General features: G+C 55.0%; 1 protein-coding gene across 11 annotated transcripts in view; it reads left to right on the top strand.

Annotated features, from left to right (window-relative positions):
- The window catches only part of ADCK5 (aarF domain containing kinase 5), a 33,923-nt gene that overhangs the window by 7,958 nt on the left and 2,093 nt on the right, over positions 1-23,872 (top strand). For 9 of the 11 annotated variants that reach the window (XM_067712553.1, XM_067712550.1, XM_067712551.1 and 6 more), the window contains exons 5-8: positions 17,490-17,596; positions 18,081-18,230; positions 23,412-23,487; positions 23,601-23,801. In XM_067712553.1, coding sequence (XP_067568654.1) covers positions 17,490-17,596; positions 18,081-18,230; positions 23,412-23,487; positions 23,601-23,801 — 534 coding nt within the window. Of the gene's footprint in view, positions 1-9,595; positions 9,669-17,489; positions 17,597-18,080; positions 18,231-23,411; positions 23,488-23,600; positions 23,802-23,872 lie in introns of those variants that run through there. The other 2 variants (XM_067712556.1, XM_067712552.1) reach the window with 2 other exon arrangements.

Here is a 23,872-nt window from a genome sequence, read left to right as displayed (position 1 = left end):
CACCTCACACACAAAAATAAACTAAAATGGATTAAAGACTTACATGTAAGACCTGAAGCCATAAATCTCCTAGAAGAAGACATTGGCTGTACACTCTTTGTCATCAGTCTTAGCCTTTTTTTTTTTTTTTTTTTTGGCTATGTCTCCTCAGGCCAGAGAAACAAAAGCAAAAATAAATAAATGGGACTACATCAACCTAAAAAGTTGTTGCACTTTTACTTGATAGTAAAAGAAACTATCAACAAAATGAAAAAGCAGCCTATTGAATGGAAGAAGATATGTGCAAAGGTTATATCCAACAAGGGATTAATATCCAAAATATTCAGAGAACTCATGATGCAACCTCAGGAAAACAAACAACCCAGTTAAAAAAGTGGGTAGAAGACCTAAATAGACATTTTTCTAAAGAAGACATACATTCAGCCAGCAGGCGCATGAAAAGATGCTCAACATCATTAATTATAAGAGAAATGCAAATCAAAACCACAATGAGGTATCACCTCACACCTGTCAGAATGGCCATCATCAAAAAGCAACAAATAACAAGTGTTGGCGAGGATGTGGAGAAAAGCAAATCCTCGTGCACTGTTGCTGGGAGTGTCGATTGGTGCAGCCACTATGGGAAACAGTGTGGAGGTTCCTCAAAAAATTAAAACAGAGCCACCATATGATCCAGCAATTTCACTTCTGAGTATTTGTCTGAAGAAAACAACACTAAATAGAAAAGATATATGCACCCCTATGTTTATTGCAGCATTATTTACAATAGCCAAGATATGGAAACAACCTATCGGCAGATGAGTGGATAAAGAAGATGTGCTACATATATACAATGGAGTATTACTCAGCCATAGAAAAGTATGAAATCTTGCCGTTTGTGATAACATGGATGAATTTTTTTTTTTTTTTTTTTTTTTTTTTTTGGCTGCGTTGGGTCTTCGTTGCTGCGTGCGGGCTTTCTCTAGTTGCGGCGAGTGGGGGCTACTCTTCGTTGCAGTGCATGGGCTTATTGTGGTGGCTCCTCTTGTTGTGGGGCACGGACTCTAGGCATATGGGCTTCAGTAGTTGCAGCACGCGGACTCAGTAGTTGCGGCACATGGGCCCTGGAGGGCACGGGATTCAGTGGTTGTGGCACATGGGCTCAGTAGTTACGGGGTGCGGGCTCTAGGGTGCGCGGGCTTCAGTAGTTGTGGCGCATGGGCTCAGTAGTTGTGGCTCGTGGCCTCTAGAACGAGGCTCAACAGTTGTGGCTCATGGGCTTAGTTGCTCCGCGGCATGTGGGATTTTCCTGGACCGCGGCTCGAACCCGTGTCCCCTGCACTGGCAGGTGGATTCTTAACCACCGTGCCACCAGGGAAGTTCCAACTCTTTTTTGTTTGTTTTTAGATTTTATTATTTTGGCTGTGTTGGATCTTAATTGCGGCACGCGGGATCTTCGTTGAGGCATGTGGGATCTTTTGTTGTGGCGTGCAGTCTTCTCTCTAGTTGTGGCGTGCGGGTTTTCTCTCTCTGGTTGCGGCACATGGGGTCCAGGGCGCATGGGCTCTCTAGTTGAGGCGGGCAAGCTCAGTAATTGTGGCACGCGGGCTTAGTTGCCCCGCGGCATGTGGGATCTTAGTTCCCTGACCAGCGGTCGAACCCGCGTCCCCTGCATTGCAAGGCGGATTCCTTACCACTGGACCACCAGGGAAGTCCCAACATGGATGGACTTAGAGGTTATTGTGCTGAGTGGAATAAGTCAGACAGTGAAAGACAAATACTGTGCGATTTCACTTATATGTGGAATAAAAAGCAAAACAAACGAACAAACATATCAAAGCAGAAACAGACTCATAGATGCAGAGAACAAACTGGTGGTTGCCAGAGAGGAGAGGGGTGGGGGATGAGTGAAATAGGTGAGGGAGATTAAGAGGTACAAACGTCCAGTTACAAAATAAATGAGTCACAGGTATGAAACATACAGTGTTGGGAATATAGTAAATAATATTGTTGGGGCTTCCCTGGTGGCGCGGTGGTTGAGAGTCCGCCTGCCGATGCAGGGGACACGGGTTCGTGCCTCGGTCTGGGAGGATCCCACATGCCGCGGAGCGGCTGGGCCCGTGAGCCGTGGCCGCTGAGCCTGCGCATCCGGAGCCTGTGCTCCGCAACGGGAGAGGCCACAACAGTGAGAGGCCCGCGTACTGCAAAAATAATAATAATGATAATAACAATAATACTATTGTAATAACTTTGTGTGGTGATGAAACGAAGCAGGACCCTATGGTCCTTGCCCACCATGTCCTCAGCCTGCCTTTTGTCTGTGGAAAAACTTTAGCCAAAGAATAAGTTTAATCAGAGAGAAGTGAGAAAATGCAGAAAAAAAGGAAACAGTCAAAGGAGACCAAATAATAATAGTTTAGTCATTAAGCAGAGTCAGATTCCTTTAGTTCCTTCTCCAGGGCTATAGATCATGTTCTGAGCCGTATCCTGTGAGCTGTCTTATAGATACTGAAACCCCCGCCAGGTGGAAGAAGTTAACTACATGATGACCAGGCTGTAGCCATGACATAAGCTGCCACAATTCCAAGAACTGGCCTCAAAGGAAAGGGAACAAACAGACCCTGGAACTGAAGATTAACCGTGCTTAAAACAATCAAGATGATGCCGGTCAGACCACCAAAGACTAATTTCAAGATGACTGTCAGAGACTGTGCTGTTTCTACACGTAGCCCCTCCGTCTGTCTATAAAAGCTCTTGCCCCCGGTTGCGGGTGGTGGGGGGAGTCGGCCTTTGGACAGGTGCGCCCCCCACACCAGTTGCTGGCATCCAAAATGAAGAAACTTTCCTCTCCACCACGTTGCCTCTTTATTGGCTTTTGAGCAGGGAGCAGCTGGACCCCACTTTTGGTTACAGTGGCCGCTGGTAACTAGACTTATCCTGGGCATCATTCTGTAATGTGTAGAAATATTGAATCACTCTGTTGTTCACCTGGAACTAACCTAGTGTTGTAGGTCAATTATACATCGAAAGCAAACTCAGAAAAAGAGATCCGATTTGTGGTCACCAGAGGCAAGGGGTGGGGGGAGGGGGAATTGGATGAAGCTGGTCAAAAGGTACAAACTTCCAGTTATAAGTGCTAGGGATGTAATGTACAACATGATTAGTATATTCAACTGCTGAATGTTACATACGGAAGTTGTTAAGAGGAAATCCTAAGAGTTCTCAGTACGAGGAGAAAAACGTTTTTTCCTTTTTCTTTTATTTTGTATCTATATGAGATGATGGATGTCCAGTAAACGTACTGAGGTCATCATTTCATGATGTGTGGGAGTCTAATCATTATGCTGCACACCTCACACTTATCCAGTGCAAACATCAATTACATCTCAATAAAACTGGAAGAAAAAAAGAAGAGCATTTGCTTTCAAAGCATATATGTATGTATGATAATATAAAAATGTGGTCATATATAATATAGAGGGATGCAATAAAATATTAAACGCACTAAAAGAAAGAAAAAGAATAATGTTGGAGGAATCTCTCACAGTTCCCAGTTACAAAGCTTATTACAAAGCTACGCTAATTGAGGCAAGGTGGTGCTGGATATTCAAGACACATGCATCGATGGAACAGAATCACAGGTTCAGGATGAAACTCTTACGTTTATGATTAATGGATTTTTGGCAAGGTGCCAAGACAATTCAATGTTGAAAGAATAATCTTTTATACAACTGAATATCCACATGCAAAAGAACGATGTTTGACCCCTACATCATACCATATACAAAAATTAACTCAAAAGTGGATCGTAGACAAATTTAAGAGTTAAAACTATGAAATTCTTGGAAGAAAACGTAGGATTAAATCTTAACAATCTAAAAGCATAAGCAACAAAAGGAAAATTAGATAAACTGGACTGCATCAAAGTTAAAGACTTCTGTGCTTCAAAGGACATTATCAGTAAACTGAAAGGACAATCCATGGAATGGGGGGAAATGTTTGCAAATCATCTATCTGATAAGGGACTTGTATCCAGAATATATAAAGCACTCTCACAGCTTTACAGTAAAATGACAAGTAACGCAATTAAAAATGGGCAAAATATTGAGTAGACATTCCGTAACCGAGCAGGACCTACGGGACCTTCTTGGAGCAGACCCCCGCCACACACACACATGTCCTCTGCCTGCCTCTTGTCTGTAGAAAAACTTCAGCCTCCTAATCCTTCCCTGAGTTCTAAAGAGTAAATTTAATCAAAGAAGTGATAAACTGCAGAAAGAAAGGAAAACAGTCAAGCAAAGTCAAAACAAAATAATAATAGTTTAGCCATTAAAGCCAGGGACCTTTAGTTCCTCCTCAAGGACCATAGAGACTATTCTGAGCCATGTCCTTGAGCTGATCTGCAGATGCTGAAACCCACACCAGCTGGAAGAAGTTAACTGTCTGCTGCCCACAAGCCCATGGACCTCAGACCAGTTGGAACCAGAAAGTTGATGATGTTGACTCCCGGTTACCTCACTACCAGCCAATCAGGAGAATGTCCACAAGATGACCACTCACCGCACAACCCTGTCCCTCACCCTGTTTTTTTTTGTTTTTTTATATATTTATTTATTTATCTTATTTTTATTTTTTGCGGTACGCGGGCCTCTCACTGCTGTGGCCTCTCCCGTTGTGGAGCACAGGCTCCGGACGTGCAGGCTCAGCGGCCATGGCTCACGGGCCCAGCCGCTCCGCAGCACGTGGGATCTGCCCGGACCGGGGCACGAACCCGCGTCCCCTGCATCGGCAGGCGGACTCTCAACCACTGCGCCACCAGGGAAGCCCCTCACCCTGTTTTTAAAAACCTTTCCCTGAAAGCCTTCGGGGGGGTTGGGCCCTTTAAGCACTAGCCGCCTGGACTCTTTGCTTGGCGCCTGCATGAACTCTTTGTCTAAGTTTTTTAAAAATTGGTTTTACTGGGGACTTCCCTGGCAGTCCAGTGGTTAAGACTCCGTGCTTCCGATGCAGGGGGTGCGGGTTCGATCCCTGGTCAGGGAACTAAGATCGCATGTGCCACGCGGCCAAAAAAATTTTTTAATTTGTTTTACTATCTTTGCATGTCACAGAAACAACCAAATTTTTTTGTCAGTTGCATCGTTCTTATTTTGACCCTCGTCAGACCTCTTCCATTTGAAAATGTTAGGTAGTAAATTAGCCACACCCACTGAGTCTCTCACCTTTTGTTTCACCTGAGGCTCTGCCATCAGCCACAGGAGAGAGACTGAGCCTTCAATGGAGGATAGCCCCAGAGTCCCTGAGAAAAAGTTGGGACCATGTCCTTCAAACTATTGACCTATCCGAGGATGGACATTCGGATGACCTTTGGACACCTCGAGGCGGATTCCCCATTTCCAGCCTCTCATGGAGAAGAAGCCTGTGCTTTGGACTGCTCACCCCAAACCCAGCTAACCAGAAACTGATAACAGGACAGCGTGAGCAGGTGAGGGAAATGCTTCCGTGGTCATTTGCCTGAACGCCACTGATGTTGTTTCAATGCTCTGTTTCCTGGTATTAAAAAACAAAAATTCAACCAACTGAAATCTGAAGGTCTAATTGGTGTTACTGACCAATTAATGAATTGGGCAGCATGCCATCCAGCAAGTATAGGGGAGTTCCAAAGGGCTCCAGAAAGGGGAAGGTTTTTAAAAGCAAGACAAAAAACTCATAAACGAAAAAGACGATGTCAGGCTTAGGTCACCTACTTATGGGGGATGGAAGGGGTCATTGTGGCGGATGACTTCCTCTTCCTCTGTGGGTGGAGAGGGCCCATGTGGCAGGTAACCTCATTGGTGCCGACCAGAGAATTCCCGACTGACCAGTTAAGACTGCATTTCTGGGGGAGGTTGAAGCGTCAGTGAGCGTTGGTGTTAAGCCCTGGTTTAGTGGCCTGGCCGAGCATAAGTGATTCCCTTTGGGGGCTGTGGCTTTCTTTTTAACACTGGGTACGGTACGTAGAGAAGCCCTTTCTCTCTCCTCAAGCTATCTGTAACCCATAGTCATTTAGTAGACTCTTTTTGTTTTTGTTTTTGCGGTATGCGGGCCTCTCACCGCTGTGGCCTCTCCCGTTGCGGAGCACAGGCTCCGGACGCGCAGGCTCAGCGGCCATGGCTCACAGGCCCAGCCGCTCCGCGGCATGTGGGATCTTCCCGGACCGGGGCACGAACCCGTGTCCCCTGCATTGGCAGGCGGACTCTCACCCACTGCGCCACCAGGGAAGCCCTAGTAGACTCTTTTTGTAAACTGAAACGCAGCCTTTTAAAATGACACCTGCGGGCTTCCCTGGTGGCGCAGTGGTTAAGAATCCGCCTGCCAGTGCAGGGGACACGGGTTCAAGCCCTGGTCAGGGAAGATCCCACGTGCCGCGGAGCAACTAAGCCAATGCGCCACAACTACAGAGCCTGCGTGCCACAACTACTGAAGCCCGTGCGCCTCGAGCTCGTGCTCCGCAACAGGAGAGGCCACTGCAATGAGAGGCCCGCGCACCTCAACGAAGAGTAGCCCCCGCTTGCCGCAGCTAGAGAAATCCTGCGTGCAGCAACAAAGACCCAACGCAGCCAAAATTAAATAAATAAAATATATTTAAAAAAACAAAAACAAGCAATACAGAAATGTCTTACTTAAAAAAAAAAAGTATCATGCTGGTATCTCCAGTGTTGTTTAGCGCGTGCCCTTCCGGGTTGTCCAATTCTGACTTCGTCGGGTCCCTGCCGTTCATTGTCTGTGAGCTATTTTATAGCTCTATAAATTACCCGTGACCAAGAGCAATGAAAATACTTCCTTTTTATAGACATGCAAATACATTTGGTCCAGTAGAGGTTCACTTGTATTTTTCCTGTGAAAAAAGCCGATCTCCATCTATTTTAAAGTTTATTTTAGCATTCCTTTACTCCATATAAATTTGTGGTTTTCGAACCTCTTTTTTTGAATTTGTAACCCCTGGTTCTCGCATTAGTTAATGAGTTAAGTAAACCTTTGACACACTGTACTAGTTTTCTAGGACTGTTGGAACAAATTACCACAAATCTGGTATCTTAAAACAACAGAAATTTGTTCTATCACAGTGCTGGAAGTCAGAAGTCTGGAATCAAGATGTTGGCAGGGTTGGTTCCTTCTGAGGGCTGTCGGGAGGATCTGTTCCAGGCTCCCGTCCAGCTTCTGGTGGTGCCAGCCATCCTCGGTGTCCCTTGGCTTGTGGCCACATCCACAATCTTTGCCTCTGTCTTCACATGGACTTTTCCTCTGTGTCTCAGATCTCCTTCTCCCTTCTCATGTAAGTACACCAGTCATTGGATTTAGAGCCCATCCTCATTCAGGATGATCTCAACTAGGGAGCCTTAACTTAATTACATCTGTAACAACCCTATTTCCAAAGAAAGTCACATCACAGATTCCAGAGGTTAGAACTTGGACAAACCTTTTGGGGGAACGTTGTTCCCATCATGTCTGTGTGTCATGCTTCTGAATATACACCTGCACTCTTTTTCTTTAAGGGCAGCTTGAAGATTCAAGGCCCTGGAAACACAGGGTGCTGGGAGATTGTGCAGATATGCTTGGGGGTGGGGGATCCACTGGAGGAGACTGTGTCTGGGGTGTGAGTGGAACGGGAGTGGTGGTCACTGCGGGAAGGTTGCCTTGGTGCCCCTGGGGCCCAGCAGTCCCAGTCTGAGGGAACTGACCCCATACAGCACCGCCAGGGGTGGGGTACCCCTGATTCAGTCCAGGGGCTTGTGTCCTGCCATGCAGAGGGAGGACCTGCAGCCCTCAGCCCTGGTGGGAGCCCAAGCTAGTACCAGGGTCCTCTGATGTGGAAATAGGTCAGAGTTCATTCCTTTGTTCATCTGGGGTCTGGGAAACAGCTATAAACCCTCCTCCCACCCCCATTCCCAGCCCAGGGCAGTTGATGGCCCAGGCTTCCAGTGCCATCTGTACCTGAGTACCCGGTCAGCTCATCCTGCTACCTTGCACCTTGCTTTTGTCCCTTCTCAATGGTGGCATTCCTGTGTCAGCTACACCTACCCTATCTCCTGGAACTGGTTCATTAAATGTTATGGGGTTAGGTGGGGAGGTCCAATGTGTACAACTGGAAACTTTCCGGAAAGCCTGGCCCTGGGAGGGGCTCCAGATCCACTCTGTCAGGCCCTGGCCTGGACACTAGGACACAGCAGTGGAGATGAGAGGCCACATTCTTGTCCTCCTGGCAAGGCAGGCAAAAAATCAGTGCCTGAATACAGCCATCTGTACTCAGCCAGGGTAGGGAGCCCAGCATTTGTTACACTGGGGACAATGGGAACGAGGTGATTCAGGACATTGAGGTGCATCGCAGCAGAAGGGAAGGAAGGAGGCACAGGCCTGCCTGGGCCCAGGGATACCCAAACGAGCAGGCACCATTGGGAGGAGGGGCCATGTGAGGGGGGAGGGGTCATGTGGGAGGGGAGGGGCCACGTGGGAGAGGGAGGGGCCACGTGGGAGGAGAAGGGACTGACAGGAGAACTGCCAGATGGGACCAGACTTCAAGGAGAAAGCTTCCTGAGGCATCAGTGTGAAGGTGGGGTCCTAGTACGTGTGGGGTAGGGGACACGAGGCCCAGGGCATCCACTGCAGAATGGCCAGGCCACAGGAGCACTCGGGACAAACCCCTGTCCCCGACCCTGAGGGCGTGAGCTTCGCAGAGGTTAGCACATGGCTGGCTGGTGGATCTGCCCTTGAAGAAGTTATGCGGAGTGGGACCAGGGGCTGGTGGAACCTCGGAAAGGGGGCCGCGACGGCCAGAGGAGAGAACCTGAGGGAGTGGGTGCTACCTGTCAGGGTGACAGGGAAGCAGGCGAGGGGAGGGGAGAGAAGGTTTGGCATCAGCTGGGAGGGCCATTGAGCAGAGAGGACGGGCCCTGCCCTCCCAGAGGGCAGCAGGAGAGGAGGGGCGGGGGAGGCTGGCAGGCCAGTGACGGAGGCAGAAGCTTTCTCCGCGGGCCTTGCCTCCCCTGTGCGCACTGTTCACGGCGTGGTTACTGAGTGTCCACCTCCCCGGTCGCCCACCCGCACACAGCAGGTGCTCGCATCAGTGGCGTAGATCCAGGTGAACAGCAGGCATTGCATGGATAGGGAGCTCTATTAGCTTGTGACTTATGACCTCATTTTGCAGCGAGGAAAATGAGGCTTGAGCAGTTAGAGAGATTCACCCTAATCCGTGGCACGGAAGTGCTGGGCCGGACTGGCCGCCCCTCCCCCTCCCCAGGTCCAGCTCCAGCCCTCGGCGCTGACCTCCTAGTGGGGTCCCTTCTCTCTCTCAGCTTCCGCCCGTTCTGTGAGCTCCTGGGCAACAGGTGAGCTGACCTCCCCGAGCCTCACTTCTATCGGGGGTGGGAAAAGACACCAGCGGCAGGAACCGATGGCGTGCCGGCCGGAGGGACTCGCCGCGGTCCTCAGCCTTCACGAGGGCCGGTCCTTGCCCTAAAGCTAGGTCGCCGGGGGCCGCCAGGGGGTGCTGCTCGGCCGCGGCCGCGGGCCCGCTCGGGGCATGGCCTCCAGTTCCCGCCCACTGGGGCGGTGCGCGCGTGCGCACTGCGCCCCGCCCGCAGGGACTGCTGGGCCGGCGACGCGAGCGTGCGGCCGGCGGGAGCGGAGCTGCGGCCCCGAAGATGTGGAGACCTGTGAGCCCCCCGCGCGCCCGCGCCCCTCCCGCGGCCCGGCCGGGACCCGCAGGGCCCCGAGACCCTGCCCCCAGAGGTCCTCTCGCCCGACAGGGACCCTCAGGGCTCTAGGAGGAGCCCGTCACAGCCCTCAGAAGTCCTGTCCTTCGGGCCCCCGCTTCAGCCCCCAGGCCCTGTGGGGAGATGCCGGGAGCCACTTAGGGGCCCACTGGAGAGGCTGCCTTCCCGACGCACCCCACAGCCCCCCTTCTCAGAAGCACGTTCTCCCTGGTGGAGCCTTGTCTCAGAGGCGGCCTCTCCAACCGCGCGAGGGATGACCCTCTAGTCCCCTCACGGGCTCCCCTCCCTAGGGAGACACTGCCCAGCGCCTGACCCCTCCTCCCGCCCCGTGTCTCCCTTGGACCCGTCGCTGCTGCAGACTCTGCCAGAATCCCAGACCGGATGCCCCGTCTGTCTTTCTGCCTGCTCCCTTGGGCACCCTTTTCGCCTGGTCACCAACCCCCACGCCCTGGGTCATCCTGGGCTGACAGCTGCCCCCCTGCTTCTGGGGAGACAGAGGACTTTGGGGGCTGGGAGGGGCGCAGAGCCACCCCTCCTCCCACGCTGTCTCCGAAAGCCCCTCTCAGGCCTTCCTAGGCTTCTGCCTGGCCCTGGGCTGCCCTCCTAGCTCAAGCTTCTTTTGATCCTGAACGTGGCAGCTGACTTTCCAGTTTTGTTCCTGGTCGGGCCTCCCCGTTTTATCGCGTTTCTGCAGTTTGGATTAGCACCTTTCAAACCGGGTGTCATAGTCATTGACCCAGATCTTAGCCACTCCCTCCCCAGGAGTCTAGCCCTTTTTTCCTGTGGTTGGTTTAGAGCTGAAGAGACTGAGGGGGGCCCATCAGCGTTTCAAATTGGAATTTTCTGTAGACCTTGTCTTTTTCTAATAAGCCTAGCCTTGTGGGTTTAGGTATTAATACAAATAAACGCCCATTACCTCTTGTGGCTTGCAGTGAACAGCTCCGTTACATAAGGGTGTTTTATGGGCTGAGATGGTGAAGCAGTCTGAGAGTAAGTCTGAGAGTCAGGCAGAGAAACACTGAGTTGGTCTTTTATAGTTTATTTATCTTTTTATAGTTTATAAGGCTGCTTCACACAGTTCACTCAGTCCTCCAGGCGGCTTTAGCCCCTGATGAGGAGATGCCCATGACCAGTAAGTGGAGCGGGGCCCAGTAGCCTTCTGAGTCCTGACTGGTGTTGAGAAGGTCACAGACCCTTGGAAAAGGAAAGGACAGGGCATTCATGGTCATCTCCACACCTCTTCTGGGCCCAGATTCCAGTCTCTCTTCCTAACCATGAGAACGTTTCTGCGCTTTGGCTTCCTCTGCTGGTGTGGGCGCAGGGCTGTTGACCTCACCATTAAACTGCCCAGGTTCTTGTCACCTCTTTGTAGTTTCTCTGTTTCAGGCCTCATGAGACTCAGCAGCTGCTTCTTACCGCTGGGGGCTGGTTTATCCTGCAGTGACCTTTCGTCTTCCTTCTAATCTGCTGTGTCTAATCAATGGTGTGTTAGAAAAGCAGACAGCTCAGCTTGTGCCTAAAACACGAGTGCTGTGTTAAAGTACACACAGGGTTTGTGAGGGTTGTAGTAGCTGTCCGTGTTACCACTCAAGCTCTTTCTGCTACTTTGTAGATGGTTAGCTGAGTTCCAGATGGGCACTCCGTTTCTGCTGACCGACTGTTCAGGCACTCTTGAAAGCGCTAGAGGCTGGGGTAGAGGAGGCCCATCTCATCTTGTCCCAGCTGGGAGGCTTTTGGAGTGAGAGGGGTGCTGGGACAACCCCTATAAGCCAGGACCGCCCCAGGATAGCCGCGTGCGTGGTCACCCTGGTGAGAAGGCACGGTGTGCGGGGTGTGCCTGGGGACGCACAGCCCTCTCTATACATGTTTCCTGCCACGCTCTGGTGCCTGAGCTCTGGGTATGGTTGGGTTACATGTGATGTGGTGGAAACTGTGCCGGACTGGTTCTTGGAAGGTCTGGCTGCGGGCTCTGCCCCACATTTATAGCTACGTGACCTCGTTGGGCTCCAGGGATGTCTCCCCTGTGATGGGGACATTTGGGGAGTCGCTGGGCACCCCGGCTGGAATGAGCCGGGCACACTGGGGGCCCTGTGGGCACTCTGGCGTCGTCAGCAGGAGGCCTCATCCTTGGAGGCCGGCCCAGGGCCAGGCTGCGGTCGGGGCTGGGGCTGTCTCTCGCCTGACCGTGGCCTTCGCCCTGTTGCTCAGTGACATCCTCGCTTGGGCCATGTGGGGTTCTGGCTCATTCACCGTTTATCTTAGTTCGGCGAGCATTCGTGGAGTTCCTGCTTTATCTTAGAAAGCACAGGGCTAGTCGAAGTACAGAGATGATTGACTGGTGGGCCCTCCTCAGGCTGGTGGGGAGAAAGACCGCGAACTACCAGGCACAGTCCTGTGTGATAAGGACAGTGGGAGAGGGATGGGGGGGGATGGTAACCGTGGTGAATCAGGGTGGGGGAAGGGCCTTCTAGGCAGAAGGGCAGCCTGGGGAGCAGGCCTGGCCAGGCTCTGCGCGGCTCTCCAAGGTCTGCCAGAGGGATGTTTATCCCGGGAGAGTGAGTGAGGAGTCAGTGCTGGGAGTGATGAGCTGCAGCCAGAGCTCCTGCTGCAGTGGTGGCTTCTCAGAAGACAACAGAAAACTGTTACGGGGACTGTGGTCAGGGGCGGTTACTTTTCTGGCCGTGCCCCCTCTGCGTCGGCCGTGTGTTCGGAGGCTGTGGACTCTGGTCCTCAGCTTCGCTACCAGAGCCCTGCTGGTGGAGGATAGTGGTTAGGAGGCTGCGGGCGCAGCGGGGGCCTCGTGCCTTAGATGATTCAGGTTCAGCATCCGCCTGTAAAAGAACTGTAAGTTTTAACATGGTCGTGATGTGTCAACTTATTTGTCAGTTAGGTGACTTGACTTTTCCTCACCAGACCCTTCCTACTAATGGCTCAGGGGGACAGTGTGCTCCGCCCTGTGGCTGTCAGGACCTGCCACCTGGGGAAGGAAAGGGTGACGACTGGGGCAGCGGTTTGACTTGGGCTCCACCCCCAGATTCACCAGGCACTTCAGCTGTGGACCACGTGAGGAAATATGTGTGAAAGTCCCACCGTCAGAAATGCCCACCTTTTGTTGAACACCTGTTAGGTGTCAGACCCGGAGCGAGGTACTTTATTTCTACCATGTTTCACCTTCCCAGCCTGGCAAGGTGTCAGCGGGGAGTCGCCCCCAGGCAGAGGGTAAAGGCACAGAGGCTTGCGGGCTGGGCCTGTGTTGCTGCAGCGCAGCGCTCGGCCCTCGTGGGCTCTGCCCGACTCCACGGCACCCCGTCAGCACGAGGGTGCTGAGTTCTGTGCCTTTCCACTGGGGTCACCAGAAAACCGGCTGGGGCTGCACACACTTCTCCTCTGGGGTGTCCTCACCGTGTGCCCCTCAGGGTCTCCCTGATGGACTCTGGTCTTTCCCCAGGTGGCAGGGCTTGGAGGGTGAGCCCTCTCTCAGGGGCGCCCTCCTCGCGCGCAGTCTTCCGCTGCTTCTAAGTCAGACATACGCAGAGCACGTGTGCGGGGCCTCTGGGGGAGGAGGTGTGATGCTGGGTCCAGCCGTGGTCTTGGAGCAGCTGTGCCCGGGCTCTGGGAGTGACAGCCCCTGCCAGCCCTCACCTCAGCGTTGGCGCCCGCAGCCTCTTGACTCTGCCCCTCCAGGTGGTTGGCACGTTGGCTAGAATAACTCGTCGACCTGTCCTTTCTTTCCTTCTGAACGTAATCATTATCAATCAGCTTCGGCCATTTTCCTTCTCTGTCTCAGCGTGCAGTCCCCATGGGGCTTTGCAGCGAGGCCCACTCTGCTGCCCGTCCACTCCAGTAGCTGAGCATTTCCTCACATCTGTATATAATCTACTCCAGGCTTTTCCTAAGTTGGTCCCTGACTCATGATGGTTTGACTTACGATTTTTCAACTTTATGATGCTGCGAAAGTCATACACATTCAGTAGAAACCATGCTTCGAATTTTGAATTTTGATCTTTTCCTGGGCCAGCGATGCAGGGTGGATACTCTCTCCTGATGCTGGGCAGTGGCAGCCGCAGCTCCCCAGCAGCCCCGAGGTCACGAGGGTGCACAGCGGTGCCCTGACAGCCGTTCTATATTCACTTGCAATCAATTACATGAGATAGTCCACATTTTAGTATAAAACAGGCTTTGTGCTAGATGGTTTCGCCCACTTGTAGGCTAACGTGAGTGTTGTGAGCACGTTTCAGGAAGGCCAGTCTCAGCTCTGACGTTCGTTAGGTTCCGTGTATTAAATGCATTTTCGACTTACGATGTTCGCAGCTTACAGTGGGTCTGACCCTAACCCTAACCCCATCGTAAGTCGAGGAGGATCTGTAGTCTCTCTTCTGGGCTAAACAAACCCTTTTTTCCTTCTGAAAAAGCAGGGGGCAGCTGACGATCTTTCAATATAAATAGTTGGACTTCCCTGGTGGCGCAGTGAATAAAACTCCGCGCTCCGAATGCAGGGGGCCTGGGTTCGATCCCTGGTCAGGGGACTAGATCCCATATGCATGCCACAACTAAGGAGCCCTGGAGCTGCAACTAAGGAACCGACCTTCCGCAACTAAGACCTGGTGCAACCAAATAAATAAATACAATATAAATAGTTTAGTTCAACCCAGCAAATACGTCCTTCTTGTTAGGTGGGGTGGTCTGCAGAGCAAGGGGGGCAGGGTTGTTGGGAGGAGGGTTAGGGCATTGGGGACCAGCGGGCAGCTTAGTGCAGTGAGGAGGGCCTAGCGGCAGGTAGCTTCAGCGTGTGCCTCCGCCTGCCCTGCACGCTGGGCTGGACATTGCTCGAGGGCTTTGCAGATGTCAGCTCACTCACCCTCACTTCAGCAGTACAGCAGTCCCCACCTTACAGACAGGGAAACTGAGGCACAGAGGGAAGGCACTTACCCACGCTGCATGACTGGTAAGTGCTGGAGCCCAGATTCCAGCTCCAGCCCCAGAAGTCTGGCTCCAGGTTCTACTTGAGTCTCTGGGATGGGGCCTTCCAGTGTCTGGTGTTGAGTGGTGTCCCTGGCCTCTACCCCCTACATGCCAGGAGCACCCCTCCCCCAAGTTGTGACAACTAGGAGTGTCTCCAGACAGTGCCAGGTCTGCCTGTCCTGTACCAGCTACCTCGCCTTCCACATGCCGCCTTCCTGATAGGACTCTGAGAGTATAGCAGATGCATTGCACCTTTGATCATGAAAACATTTACACATAGGGACAAGCTGACAGCGTGGTCCCAGAGAGTTAATTATCCAGATGCCACCACCTAGATCTACCCGTTATTAACATCTTGCCCTAGTGGGCCTATTTCTATATGAAAGTATATATTTTGTTGTTGTTGGATCATTTGAAAGTAAGTCACAGACATTTTGACACATAATCTCTAAACACTTCAGTGTGCATCCCCTAAGCAAGGGTATTATGTAGCCGCAGTAACCGTCATGCCTAAACATCGTAATTTTTGTGCTCCCTGGTGTCTGGGGTCCCTCAAATGTTTCATAGGTGCTTTCTTTAAGACTGAGGTTTAGTCAGGGTTCATGCTTTGCACTTGGTGCAAAGTCATCCCACGTTTTTTCTCGTGACTTTTTTTTTTAACTTGTAAGGAAAAATTGCAGATATTTACAGAAGTAGAGAAACTGATAAATGCGGGTGCCGGGCACCAGTGGTTCTCAATGTGTGGATGCTAATGGCTTTCTGGTGAGGCCGGGCTGCTGTTTAGAGACACCCCAGGCTCGGGAATTCTCGGGGTCACTGATAAGGACGAGGAGCCCCAGGGCTGGCAGCTGCTGGCTGTTGTCATTTCTGATTCCGTGGGCTTGTGACCTCGCTGAGAAGACCAGAATCGCAGCAGAACGCTCGCTGGCCAGAGGAGCAGGCAGCTGGTGTGCGGGGCGTCCCGGCCTCGGCCGTCTTGCCTGGTTCCTCACGCTGGCCCTGAACCTACCCCACCCTGCACCCCCGCCCCCAGGCCACAGCTCCGCCTCGGGCTCCAGCCCTCTCCCAGGCTGACCACTCCAGCGTACGCCCCCTCCCTGCATGAAAACCCTGGGACACCCCTGCCCCCACCCCCCGGCCCCCGCTACAGCTCACTTTACTGCCCACCCTTTTCTGTCTGGGCGCCCCTCCCCACCTCTGACCACACATGTTCTCCAGTCACCAGCCGCACGGGCCTGTCTCCTCCCCAGCAACGCCCCCCAGTGTCCGGGTGGAAGACCCACTTGCTGCCAGGCCACAGGGTCCCTGACGCCCCCTCGCCTGGTGCTGCCCCTGCGTGCGGCGCGTGGGCCCCACCGCTAGGGTCTGGCCTGGGACACAGCCAGGGCTGTGGGCTCAGAGAGTGGGGGAAGGCGGGCCTGCCGGAGACGGGGCCAGAGCCAGAGGAGGGCAGCAGGGATGCGGGCAGGAGCGTTCTGCCTGCACGTGGCCCCTCACGGGCAGGGTGTGTTTGGTGGGTGTGTGGGGTACAGGGAGGGGTCTGGACACCTCGCAGAGAGCAGGCAGCGCCGGGCAGCCAGGCAGGGCTGCCTGAGGGGGAGGCCCGGTGTGGAGCGCCCCCCACGCCTGCTGGTGCCACAAACCCTTGTCATCTGTGGGGTGGGAGGTGACTGGGGTCCCAGCCTGCAGCCGCTGTGTGTGCCATGCCCCAGGCCAGGTCAGGTCGTGTGGGCCAGGTAGGGGGGCAGCGGGGTGGACGGCAGGCTGGGCCGCCCTCTGGCACGGAAGGCCTGGGGCTCTGCATGCCCGAGTCCACTCGCCACTGCCTCTCTTGCCTTTGCGGGGCTTTCCTTGAGGATCTGCCCTTGCTGTGTGGCCTTATGGGGTGGAACTTCCTGTCCTGTCTCCTCTTGGGACGGCAGGTCATGGACCTTTTCCTTTGACTTTTGTGTTGTTCTGCATCCTCGAAATCGCCTTCAGGGCTGTGTGCTTTGGCCAGAAAGTGATTGGAAAGTCAGTTCCCTATTTGGCCCATAATAATAATACTAATGTTCATGATAATAGTGTTAACGTCTGTGTTGTGGGCTATGACTTACTTTGCACAATCTTTTTTTTCCCTAAAAACTGAGAATTTAGAGTTGGGGAGTCTGTGGTTGAGGAACTCTTTAAGGTCTTATTCAAATAGGATTGGGAGACCAAGGCTGCCAGTGAGGGTCGAGGAGCCGTGATGTTTCTTCCGTGGCCCCTGAGACAGCGCAGCATGTTGGCCTGTCTCCCTGGCACTTGGCTTCTCTACCTGTCCCTCCCTCCTCCGGGCAGAAGCTTTCCGGGTCTGGCCGCTGGGGGCTCAGCAAGCACAGGTTCCTTGTGCCCTCGTTGGCTTTCGGAGCAGGCGCCACCCCGAGGCCCTCTGCCTCCTTTCTGATCGTGTGGTGAAGCATTCTCGACCCTTCCTTGGGAGGCCGCTGGTCTCCGCAGCGGGAAATAGGAAACGAGGGCTCTCGGAGCCCAGCAGAGTGTTAGGGGCAGGGACCGAGGGGCGTTTCCAGTGGCCTGTGGAGGGGCTTCCGAGGAGGACGCCCCATGCGCAGATGCACGTAGCCTTCCCTTCCCTGAGAGCCTTGCCCTTAACCCGGCGGAGCCTCTGCCTCCCCGCGCCAGACACGCGAGGGCCCAGGAAGCACCAGTGCTCTTCAGTGACGTGTCTGGGGCGGGGGGCGGGGGGGTTGGTCCCTGCCTGTGTAAGGCCGGGGGGGCATGTTCCCGCCGCCAACCCTGTGCCCTCTGCTCACTTCGCAGTCCCAGCTCTGCCACTTCCACTCGGCCCTGCTGCAGGGCAGGCTGAAGCCCTGGCCATCCCCCACTGCCTTCTTCAGGAGAAACCTCGGGGCACCGCCTGCAAGGTGGTGAGTTGGCCACGGGCACCCTCCAGGGCCTGTGCCCCTCATCAGGAGGGGCGACCTCCGTTGGGGGGCCGTGCCTTCTCTACGCCACCCGCAAGACGGGACGCACCTGCTCCCACGTGCGGTGCGCTGGCCGCCCCACCGCCAGGGTCCTGGCCTGGGCCTCAGCCAGAGCTGTGGGCTCAGAGAGTGGGGGAGGGCGGGCCAGAGCGAGAGCGGAAGCGAGGGGTTGGAGGGCCGAGTGGGCAGCGGGCAGGATGGAGCCCGCTTGGAGCCCTGGGGTCTGGGGGGCTGTGGGGCTCAGGCGAGGTGACTCGGACCCGGAGGTCAGAGAGCACTGCGGTGACCACACAGGCGTCCGGAGTCGGTGCTGCCTGCCGAGGTCCTGGTGAGGCTGCAGCGGCTGTGGGCTGGGCCCGGAGAGCCAAGGCCGGAGGGGCCGGGGCAGACGGGAAGTAACCCAGGCCGTGCGCCTGTCGTCTTCCAGGCCCTCGAGACCGCAGCCCCTGTGGAAGAAGGCACTCTCCGCCACGGTGCTGGGGGTGCCCCTGCTCCTCGGGGCGAGGTACCTCATGGCTGAGCCACAGGAGAGGAGGCGGATGCGGCTCATGGTGGACGGCATTGGGCGCTTCAGCAGGTAGGGGGCCAGCAAGGTGGCGGCTTCTCCCCACTGCGTCCCGTCCACAGGCGTGCGGGGCCTTGTGCGGGGGTTGGGAGGGGCAGCAGGGTTTTGCTGGGAACTCTGAAGCTGCCTTCCAGGGATCTCTTGTGCTGCCCGGTGGGGCAGCCGAGCGCTGCGGGGCCCACACTATCCACGCTGGGCACGGCCTCCGCAGCCTCATCTCCCTTCGGGCTGCCCACCACTCCCAAGGAGAGTTGGCATATCCAGACGGAGAGTTTGGGGCTCACAGCGGGGGCTCACAGGGGAGGACTGCCTCTCGCCTCCACTCCCGGTGTCCTGGACTAGTGACGGGCCTTGTTGGTCATTGGCGTCCAGGGCGCCTTAAGCAGAAGGGTTTCTCATACTCCTGTGTCTCCCGGGGCAGGATTCTGGGGGTGCGGGGCGGTCTTCCCATTGGAGCAGCTTGGGCAGGCATTCCTGCTCCAGTCAGATCCAGGAATTCCTACAGCCACAGGGTCTTGAGAGCTAGTTCTTGGCATTGAGTGAAACTTCAGCTTACCCAAACCCATGGTTGGACTGGGGGTGCACGATTGCCTGGGGAGGGGGCTCACATGAGACCTTGGTCGAGGAGGCCGCTGCAAGTGTCCTGCTCTGCCGGCTCTGAGCTCCTGCTGCCCTTTGGGAGCCTGGGTCGGTTTCCCAGGGCAGGCTCAGGATGCCAAGGACTTGGGGCACTTGGCCGGAGCTTTGCTGAAATTTACCCCAGTGGCAGCCATAGGTGGGCAGATGGCCAAACGCTTTACCTCATTCCATCTTCGGGATGAAACAAGGCCTTCTGTCCTCAGCTCGCTGGCAGCGGCTGCACCCACGCCGTCTTCCAGGGTGGTTGTTTGATGGGTTTGCCTGGAGCTCCCAGTGGCCCTCCTGGGCAGGTTCTAGGCAGTGGCCTCTGTGTCCTGCAGGGTTTCCCAGTCTCCACAGCCTAGAGATTGATGAGGGCAGAGCCTGGGGTTGGCTCTCCTGTGGCTTTCCACTATGAGGGACCGCACAGGACCGGTGGGGACTGTCCCCAAGCAGCCTGGTTCTGAAGATCACACTGAGCAGGTCTGGGCCATCTCACCTTCTGCTGCTGCGTATGCACTGCTGTTTCCCAGCATTAGATACCCCATGGCAGACTCGGTATACCCCTGCCTTCTCCACTTCCCTCCTGAAAAGGGTATTTTTACAGCTTGCTTTCAGAGGCTGAGCTAGAGCTATTTTCCCAACAATCTGTGCGGTCTCGTCAGCTCTCAGCCCTAACAGTTGCCAGGACAGGCAGGCCTGATGGAGCACCCCTGGCTGGGCGCAGGGTGACCACGGGGCCTCTGGAGACCTCGGGGCCCACAGCGCGTCCTGGGTAACAGGGCAACGTACGTGCAGGAGCCCAAGGAAGGAGCGTGGGTGGTGAGTAATTCAGGACCAGCTCGCCCAAGGGCAGCGGGGCTTATCCTGTTGTGGGAGGGGAGACCAGAATGTACCACACACGCCCAGGCTCACTCACAGGGGCTGGGGTGGTGGAGGGTGGCATCGGGGTCCATTTCTGCCCCCACCCCTTACTTAATTTTAACTTTTAAAAATCCTGTGGGCTTTTTTTTGACACAATTTCAAATGTCCAAAGAAGTTGGACTGATAACATAAAAGAACTTTTTTCTTTTTGAAACATTGACAAATAAGTTGTCAACATGCGCCATTACCCCTGAAACCTTGAGTTATTTCCTAAACAAGGACATTCTCCTCCACAGCCACAATCGGGAAGCTGACACATTGTGACCCTCTAACCCTCAGACCCTGTGTTACCAGGTGCCCCAGTAACAACCTTTTCAGCCCCAGGACCCCACCTGGGCCCATGTCAGTCTCCAGTCTGGAAGAGTCCTAATTGTCTCCTCAGCTCTCATGGCTAAACTCGAGGTCAGGGCATGGCCCCCCAGACCCCCACTTGCCCAGGGCGTCTGACACCAGCTGCAGGTTCCAGCGTCCCCATGGGTTCCCTCACCTCAAACCACTGGCTACAAATTGGGGGGGTCCCCACAGACTCCCTCAGTTTTGATAGTTCCCTAGGACAACTCAGGAGATACTGTACTTAATGATTATGGTGTTATCTTAGCAGAAAGATAAAGTTGGAATCAGCAAAAGGAAGAGATGCCCAGGGTGAGGTGAGGTCTGGGAGGGTCCTAGCCTCAGAACTTCATGTCCTCTGACACATCCCCCGCCTCTCATCCCCCTCTGACAGTACACGTGGGTCACCCCCAAGCTTTGGTGTCCAGAGTTTCATCTCATAGCCCTGATTGATTGAAGACCCTGAACTCTAATCCCGTGGTTGTCCTTTCTGGCTGGCAGAGCCCCTCCCTGGTGTGAACCGTCAAGGCTGTTATGCGGCTCCGATGCTGCCGTCACTCAGGAAATCTCATGGGTTTAGAGGCACCTCCCAGGAGCTGGGTAACGTTAATTCTTCGTCACATGATGACCTTGACATGTTTGTGGGCAGATAGGCCATAATATTGTACAACAGGGGTCAGCAGACTCTGGCCCTGTGCCAAATACAAGGGTCAGAGGTGCTGCCTGTTCTATAAATAGAGCTCCTTGGAGCGGCAGCCACGCCCCCCTCACCCTCCTGAGGCTGCCCCTAGGACCCAAAGTATTTATTGTCTAACGTTTTCAAGAAAAATTTTGCCGAGCCCTGATGTGGGTTTGTCTGATGTTTACTCCCAGTTTGTCCCATTGTTTCGCTCTTTGCTTCCCTTGTCCTTTGATGTGGGTGCCTGTGCCCCTTGCCCCTCCGTCGCTAGTTTAACGTCCCCAGTACTTCTCGGGTGAGCTCATTGCTACCTCTCAGCCGTCCCATCCACCCTGAGGGCTTGTGTTCCACCATAAGGGAAAACTCTGTCCTCCCACGTGTTCCTTCCTCTTGCTTGCGTCAGTCTGGACGGGGACATTTTACTCCGAGGGCTGCTCTCACTCAGCATCAGTGCTGTGTAGTTGCTGAGACTGGGTTTGGCTCATAGGAGGAGCCCCTCCACCTGGCTTTTAGGACCCTTCTCTCACTTTCTTTTTTTTTAAATATTTATTTAGGCTGCACCGGGTCTTAGTTGCAGCACACAGGATCTTTAGTTGCGGCACGCAGACTCTTAGCTGTGGCATGCATGCAGGATCTAGTTCCCTGACCAGGGATGGAACCCGGGCCCCCCGCATTGGGAGCATGGAGTCTTAACCGCTGCAGCACCAGGAAAGTCCCCCTCACCCTTCTCTCTTTAAAAAAATTTATTTATTTATTTATTTATTTTTGGCTGTGTTGGGTCTTCGTTGCTGTGCGCGGGCTTTTCTATAGTTGCGGCAAGCAGGGGCTACTCTTCGTTGCGCTGTGCGGGCTTCTCATTGCGGTGGCTTCTCTTGTTGTGGAGCATGGGCTCTAGGCACGTGGGTTCAGTAGTTGCAGCACGCGGGCTCAGTAGTTGTGGCTCACGGGCTCTAGAGCGCAGGCTCAGTAGTTGTGGCGCACGGGCTTAGTCGCTCTGCAGCATGTGGGATCTTCCCAGACCAGGGCTCAAACCTGTGTCCCCTGCATTGGCCCGCGGATTCTTAACCGCTGAGCCACCAGGGAAGCCCCTGACCCTTCTCTTTTAATCTCCAGCATCTGACTGTAAATTGTTTCAGACATACAGCAGAGCTGGTGAGTCTGGCTTTTATCAATAGCATCTCGGAACCCTTCCAATGCCCTCCGTCCTTTGAGCATTTTACTCCAGCTGGCAGCACAGTCACTCCAGGCTCAGCCTTGGAAGCAGCCAGTCTCCCGATGGTTCTTCGGGATGGAGCAGGGGCTCGGGGGCCACGGTGAGGATGCCGGTGTGCTCGCCACTCTGGGCTGTCTGCCCCAGGCTCCTCCATGGACAGGGGCTGCGGGTGTGCGTGCGTGTGTGGCTGTGAGCACACACGCCCAGGGCCATATGTTTGCTTCTGTGGGCAGCCATCGACGGCAAACCCGCTCTTCCATTTCCCACACGGGTCATTCTGGTTTTCTCCCTTTCTGTGTCTGTAACTCCTTCTCCAACTGGGAGAAGCCCGGCTCCCCTTGTCCCTAATTTACTGACCTGTTAGCTAGGCCACCCCGAGTATAGCCATCACCCCACTGCCCTCACCTGCACCCCTACCCTCACTCCTGTGCAGACCTTGCATTAGCTTTTGGACGAATTATTCAGGAAGGAGGGCAGCTCCTCTTTGGGTCTCAGGGTGCTCAGAGAAATCCTGTCTCCTTGCTCACCCTGCCTCACACAGACAGCCCTGTTTGCTTCCTGTGTCAGGCTGGGGTGGGTGGGACAGACCCGGTTCGTGGCACTCAGTCTGGGCTGACCTCATTGCTCTAAGACACCGGTCCCTACAGCTGCTGGGAGGGCAGGAAGCCTGTGCAGGATCCGGCAGCCTCTTCCTTCCCACCTTTTCATCCTGGCCCCTCGCGGCGGAGGGGCTGGAACAGGATATGCTGGGGCGGGCGGAGGCTTGGCCTGCACCGGGGCCCCGAGAAGCAGGAGCCCCACACCCTGCTCGTGACGGTTTGAGGGGCTGGGGTCTGCGGCACTGGAGGCCTGGGTTCTGGTCCTGGATCCTCCCTTCTCCAGACCCAGGGCCGCCTTGTCCGTAGCCTGGGGCGTGGGAGTGAGCGAGGACCCCTGCCCACACCAGAAGGCCTGGGCCTGCGGGACTTCCCAGGGCTGTGCCCTCAGCCGGGAGAGCAGGCCCCAGCTCTGGGGTTTGAGCCCCAGGGGCTCCTGTCCACTCCAGTCGGAGTGCAGAGGAGACAGGACCAGTGGTGCAGGGGGGCCTGAGCGAGGGCATGTCCACAGACGGAGCAGCCATTGCAGCTGTGCTGGCTCGTGGATGGATTTTCTTGTGTAACAAGTGTTATCAAAGGATGAAAAGAGCACGCCCGCTTGTTAGGGCCCGAGGCCTCCGTTCCCATCCCAGGCGCCCCTGGGTGCACGTTCAGGGGCTGAGGGGTGGTGTGGATGCAGGATGCCCAGTCCACAGCCCAGCGGCTGAGACTGACCTGCTGGCCACGCAGTCCCGAGAGCCCAGCAGCCCCGCCAGGTGCTCACAGCGGTCCGGGGTGCTGGCGGGGATCTGAGGCGAGTGCCCGCTGGGGCTGAGGGCAGCCTGTGCCCACAGGTCTTTGAGGGTCGGCCTGCAGATCTCCCTGGACTACTGGTGGTGCACAAATGTCGTCCTGCGAGGGGTGGAGGAGGTTTGTTCCTGCGTCCTGGCCTGGCTGGTCCTGGCCTGCGGCCTGCGGGGATGGGGGTGCCCAGGTGGAGGTGCCCGCCCGCCCCCATCCCTTCCCTCTATACCTGTGGTCAGAACAGCCCGGGGTACTTGGAGGTGATGTCTGCATGTCACCAGCGGGCGGCTGACGCCCTGGTGGCTGGGGCCATCAGCAACGGGGGCCTCTACGTGAAGCTGGGCCAGGGGCTGTGCTCCTTCAACCACCTGCTGCCCCCCGAGTACATCAAGACACTGCGGGTGCTGGAGGACAGGGCTCTCACGCGGGGCTTCCGGGAGGTGAGCCCTTCTCGCGGGAGCGTGGAGGCAGGAAGCGGCCGCAGACTGCTCCGAGCCATGCCCCCCACCCC

The sequence above is a fragment of the Pseudorca crassidens genome, chromosome 17 (assembly GCF_039906515.1).
Source record: "Pseudorca crassidens isolate mPseCra1 chromosome 17, mPseCra1.hap1, whole genome shotgun sequence".
Taxonomy (NCBI): Eukaryota; Metazoa; Chordata; class Mammalia; order Artiodactyla; family Delphinidae; genus Pseudorca; species Pseudorca crassidens.
Note: the sequence above shows the minus strand (reverse complement) of the source record. Positions and strands in the feature narration are given on the sequence as shown.